The 6,000-nt window shown below is 36.4% G+C and overlaps 1 protein-coding gene across 2 annotated transcripts in view; it reads right to left on the bottom strand.

Moving 5' to 3' along the window:
* anapc1 (anaphase promoting complex subunit 1) overlaps positions 1 to 4,484 on the bottom strand; it is a 115,164-nt gene extending 110,680 nt beyond the window's left edge. For both annotated transcript variants that reach the window (XM_082153266.1, XM_082153265.1), the window contains exons 1-5: positions 4,301 to 4,484; positions 3,060 to 3,296; positions 1,513 to 1,668; positions 783 to 825; positions 515 to 615 (exon numbers count right to left, since the gene is read on the bottom strand). In XM_082153266.1, the coding sequence (XP_082009392.1) occupies positions 515 to 615; positions 783 to 825; positions 1,513 to 1,668; positions 3,060 to 3,272 (513 nt within the window). In that variant the 5' untranslated portion in view covers positions 3,273 to 3,296; positions 4,301 to 4,484. The remainder of the gene's footprint in view (positions 1 to 514; positions 616 to 782; positions 826 to 1,512; positions 1,669 to 3,059; positions 3,297 to 4,300) is intronic.
* Between the last annotated feature and the right edge of the window lie 1,516 nt (positions 4,485 to 6,000).

Genomic DNA, 6,000 nt, shown 5'->3' on the forward strand with positions numbered 1-6,000 from the left:
ACAAACAAACAGACAAACTTTTATTCTATTATGGAAAAAATGCATTGTGCAATGCCAAAGTTTCAGGCTCCCAGTTCCAGTCCCAATTCCCCTCACGCCCATTTAAACGCATAAGTCTGAAATGTTTAGGAAAAGCCTCTGGGGCAACATGCCAGAACATGCTCGAGTAAAATAAAGCCAGCATTAGTCAAAACTGTAAATTGCGCTGTCTAAATACTGTTACTAAAACCAAAACCGCCCCCCTTTCCTGCTTGCGTGCCAAATAACCCATTATGCCTCATGAAATGGACAACTACCACACATAATCAGTCACTGAGCTAAAAAAGACAGTCAGGCTGACTAAATCCCTGATGGCACTAGCAAACGTTCTGTCCGTGACAAAGGCTCTGCTGCAAACACACAAGGATGATACAGCCATTTAAACCGGATTTGTGAGCAAGGCCTCTGTCAATTGTTTTTAGACATAGATGTACTGTGGAGAAACCCAACAGACACAGACATTAAGCATTCTGACCTGGAAGGGGAGTGGAGATAGGAACTCTTTGCCACTCATGCTGTGGACGTTCACACAGGTACTCTGGACAATACACACCGTCTGCTCCACAACATCCTTTACTGGAGATTAGGAGGAAAAATAATCACTCAACCACTAAAAAGAGTCAGCATCATATACTTGCTACTGAAGCAATTAAACATTTAAAATGCAATAAAGTAATATATATAATGTTTTAACTTGTGTGGCAACAATAATATAACAACACAAAAATGTATAAAATTCTTACCATCTTTTTTAGACTGAGGAACGGTGAAATGACACCATAGAGCCTATAAAACAATGAGTGAAATTATATTATACTGAATTATGAAAAGTATGAAAAGTGATTCTTAATCACTCAAAAAGTATTTGGGCACTTCAAAAATACACTACCGTTCACTGGGGTCAGTAGGTTAGTTTGTTGGGGGGGGCATTAATACTTTTATTCAGCAAGGATGTAGTAAACTGATCAAAAGTGATAGTTATAAGGTTACAAAAGATTTCTATTTCAAATAAATGCTGTTTCTATTTATCAAAGAATCATAAAAAAAAAATTATGTCAACATTGATAATAATCAGAAATGTTTCTTGAGCAGCAAATCATCATATTTAGAATGATTTCTGAAGGATCATGTGACACTGAAGACTGGAGTGATGATTTGATCATATGAATAAAACATATTACAATAGAAAACACTTATTTTAAATTGTACAAATGTTTCACAATATTATTGGGGGTTTTTTTTTAGCTGTTTTTGGTTCACATAAATGCAGTCTTGTTGAGCTGAAGAGACTTTCGGTCAAAAACATAAACAAACCTTACCAACCCCAAACTTTTTAAATGGTAGTGTATAGAATTGATTGTATTACCTAAAAAAATACCAAACGGTAATTATTATATTTCTCACTTTACCCAGAAATGGCTTGGAAAAGTGAGGTTTATTCTGAGAAAAGGTCTAGCACAAGTTAGATAGTACCTGCTGAACTGGGCTGTCCACCGTGAAGGCCTTGTACACATATGAGGCTTGATTCTTACTGCCACGACTCCAGATGACCATGTTTCCAGCCACATACAGCTCCTCCTCATATTCAACCTCATCAGGAGCCGTTCCCTTCCTCAGCCACCAGCGCTCCTGCCAATCACACCATAATCATACTTAAAGGGATAGTTCAACAAAAAACGTAAATTCTGGCATTAATTACTCATCCTCATGTCGTTCCAAACCTGTAAGACTTTCGTTCGTCTTCGGAACAAAAATGAAGATCTTTTTTGATTAAAGGGGTCATGAACTGGCTTTTTTATATTGTTGTCTGAGGTCAACTTATGACGTTTGCTTGGTTTTTACATTCAAAAACATCAAAATTAATAAGTAATAGGCTATTTTCTACCCTGGTTTTGAGCCTAGCTCCTGAAACGCTCGGTTTTTATGGGCGTTTCTCATTGAAGACTTGGAAGTAAACGCCCACTGCTATGATTGGATAACAGTTTTGCATATTATAATGAGTTTCATGTAATGCATGAATCGGTGGGCGAGAGGCGGGGTTTGATACCCTTTGACGTCATAGATCCCCACTTTGAAAAACCTGTCGTTTGCTGTGCCTGGTGTCATTAAAAGCTTTTATTGGACTAACAAGGAAGTTTTCAGTTCTGAAACTTACAGGATATTCTTACAGTATGATGACCTCTTATATGTCAAAAGCTCAAGGAAAATTTTATTTCTCAGTTCATCACTTCTTTAAATCGGAGCAATTTCTGTCCCTTCATTGACAGTCAACGCAACTGACACCTTGTCGCTTCAAAAAGTTCATAAAGAGATCGTAAAACTAATCCATATGAATTGAGGGGTTTAGTCCAAACTATATGTAAAGACAAGATCGCTTTATATGATGAACAGATTTAATTTAGGCTTTTATTCACATAAACATTCATCAGCTCACACATCAGTTTTGATAAACGGAAGCTCATGCATGTTCGCTTGACGTGTGAAAACCAACGAGGTTCATTCTCGTGTTACGCATCACGTTTGAGTTTCAGCAAGAGGTTTGTTCTCGTGTGTCAAGCAGGTTCGGTTGAGCTTCTGTTTATGTTCTCTGATCAATGTTTATATGTGAATAAAAGCCTAAATTAAATCTGTTCATCATATAAAGTGATTGAGACTCTTCAGAAAATTAACTAAACCGGTCAAAACATATGGATTAGTTTTACAATCTCTTTATGAACTTTCTGAAGCGTCAAAGTGTCAGTAGCGTAGCTGGAAATGGAGAGACAGAAATTGCTCAGATTTAATCAAAAAGATCTTCATTTGTGTTCAGAAGATGAACGAAAGTCTTACAGGTTTGGAAAGACATGAAGGTGAATAATTAATGACAGATTCATTTTTGGGTGAACTAACCCTCTAAAACATTTAGTATTTTAATTAACAAAAGTTTGCTTTCACTTTAAGGAAAAAGAGCAGTGCAAACATTCTGCTAAACATCTCCTTTTGTGTTCCACAGAACAAACAGTCAAATGGGGAAAAACTACCTTCTCTCGCTCCTGTAGAGTGACCTCCTGAAGGGATCCCACGAGCCCAGCCGCCCCGTCGGAGGACCAGAGCTCAGAGGCCGGCTGGAGCTGCCGCAGCTGGAGATTCACGGCATTCGGGTGATTTTTGCAGTGCTCACGACCGAATGGGACAAACGACTGCAATTCGCCTGCGGCTATCATTGTGGCTCTCTCTTCATAGATGTGCGACATGAGTTCCCAATATCAGCATTATTTCTGTGAAACACAAGGACATAGAAAAAAAACGGTGTTATTAATACAGAATGGGTTGACATTTATGTTACCTTCAGTATGGCAGCAAATTAAGTCTGCATTATTGATGACCTTATAATATCTCAAACATCTTTTCAAAAGCACTTTTTTGAGAATATGTTAATTTTGACATTGCTGCTGTTTTTCACAGAATATGACTCAGTGCTCAATGAAGCACATAAAAACATAGGTGAATGTGCATATTTAGTGAAAAAAAGCATAAACATCCAAAACACAAACAAATGAACATGGTCGTGCGAGACCTTATATGTTGTAACATTAGATAATATATATCTTTGAAATTGCATTACAATTGTACTATACTTAATATAATAATAAGCCAGCATTTTAGCATAACTGCCTATCTCTTTGTCAGTCTATATAGCCTACATGTCTTTCTTTCAGTTTATATGACAAAACATCTGTGCATATATCCACCTATCAATCTAGCAGACATATGCATATCTAATCTATCTATCGTTCTGTCTGTCTATAGTTCTATCTGTTGTTTTATCTATCCATCATTCTGCCTGTCTATCCATCAATCGTTCTGTCTATCTATCAACACACATATAATATTTATTTCCATACAACATCTATCTGTCAATCTATCAGTATATTCCATGCACTGTCAACTGTCCACCTAAAATCACCACACAAAGCAAAAGTTCATCAGCTGCTCATAAAAATAAAACATTTAACTGTTAGTGCAGTTTTTATCCAGTGTCATGTATCAGTGACAATTACATTTGTTATGGCATGCGATTACTTCATTACTTAATGAATTCCGGGGAAATCCTTTAGTAAATTCCTCAATTACACTGCACATGACCTTTAATCATTTGTTTTTGCTTGTAACGTGTAACAGTGTTTAGGGGAAAAACACGAAACTTTCTATATTTCAGTTAGACTGTTCTCCTGTCAGCATTAGCAGCCGAGCTACTGCTAACATCCGCTCCAATCTTCACCTGCTAATAACAAATAGTCGATCTTCCTGTCCTGGAGTGCGGTCCTTCCCTTTGACAGATGCCTCTCCCTCTGCAATCGCCTGCTCGTTGAGCCCAACATACAAACACATCAAAGTATGCAGTGAAAACCGATCGAGCAGAGCACACTACACTGTTTCAAATGAACGCGGACATGTTGTTATCCCGTGACGCACTTCCGAACTTCTGACCAATCAGAGAGCTGCGTTCTGGAAGCGCAATCGCACGCGTCTGTCGGGCCCACAATGTGACGTGATGGTGCTATCATTCACTGTATCATGGCTTTAGCGTGGTTTTTCGATACATGTCGTGGATTACTATGGTACTTTATACAATACCTTAGTATTATCACGTATATGGCCAAAAATATTTATATATTTCCGTGATGCATGTCCAAAAAAACCCAGTAAAACCCCAGTATCTTGGCAGTATTTTTCTTAAAGAAAGGTGTCAACATTGAAAATCATATATTTTATTTTGTATCCTTTGTATGGCATGTGGACTGAAAGCAGGGGAAAACCTGGACAGTACCCCTATCTTTCACTAAAATGTAAAATAGGAATTTTAAATAGAATGACCAGTACATGAGTCCTATGATAGATCCTTTTCAAAAATAAAACAAAACCTGTCGTAATTGAAGTTGACAAAAAGATTGAATCCCATATTTGGTGATAATCACAATAACAAGAGATTTACACACTTCTTTGTTGTAGGTCGGCCATTTTTGACCAGGAACACCCACAAGTGGGACTTTGTTCCATTTTGTACAAAACAAACTTACTGGTTAAACATTAAAGCTATGAGATAAACAGCGCAAATTATTTTGTTGAATATTGACAAAATTGTCCACAAATAATGCTTTTTTCACCCAAAAACTGCAGGTGCATAAGCTCAGATCAATGAGGCCTGCAAATCAATCAGTTCCAAAAAGAAATACAAAACCGGTGCTAATTGAAAGAAAACAAGTTGACAAAAAGATTGAATCCAATAATTGGTGATAATATGGCATAACGAGCTATTTTCAAGCAATTTTTTAAAAGGCTGGTCATTTTTGACAGGGAGCATCACAGGTGTTACAGGGTTTTCAATACAGCGCAAGGGTTAAAATTACTAATATATTAGAGCAGATTTAGCCATTTAATTTGTTAAATCTTTAAAAAAATTATTTATTACAATTTTTTAAGACATTTTGAGCCCCCATTGGAAGTTCACTACCCTATAATAACCTACACGTCTGTGTGAGTGCCTGTATAAAGACATTCATAAACACGGGACAGATATTGATTTATTTTTAATGCACTGATGATTACACTTCTCATGTTACTGCCTCTTAGGATTAATCGACTATGTTGTTGTATTCTTCATTTGTAAGTTGATTCGGATAAAAGCGTATGCTAAATGAATTAAAGTAAATGTTTTTTTCTGATGTTCAGAAAGTTCAAATGTTCAAACTTTCAAATCTGCTTTACAGCTTCATTCAAATGATAATGACAAAAGATTTTGTATGTAATGGTGATAAAATAATAAATGAAATATTTTGATTGTATAGCTATTATTTTGAATACCACCCATATTTATTCTCTGAATATTGGTGATTTCTTAATCATGAACAAAATAATTGCATAGCAACAAGCACACTAAAACCTAAAGCCACAGATTATTAATAACACTTTTCTATTAGC

Source organism: Leuciscus leuciscus, assembly GCF_965113295.1.
Source record: "Leuciscus leuciscus genome assembly, chromosome: 22".
In the NCBI taxonomy this organism is placed as follows: Eukaryota; Metazoa; Chordata; class Actinopteri; order Cypriniformes; family Leuciscidae; genus Leuciscus; species Leuciscus leuciscus.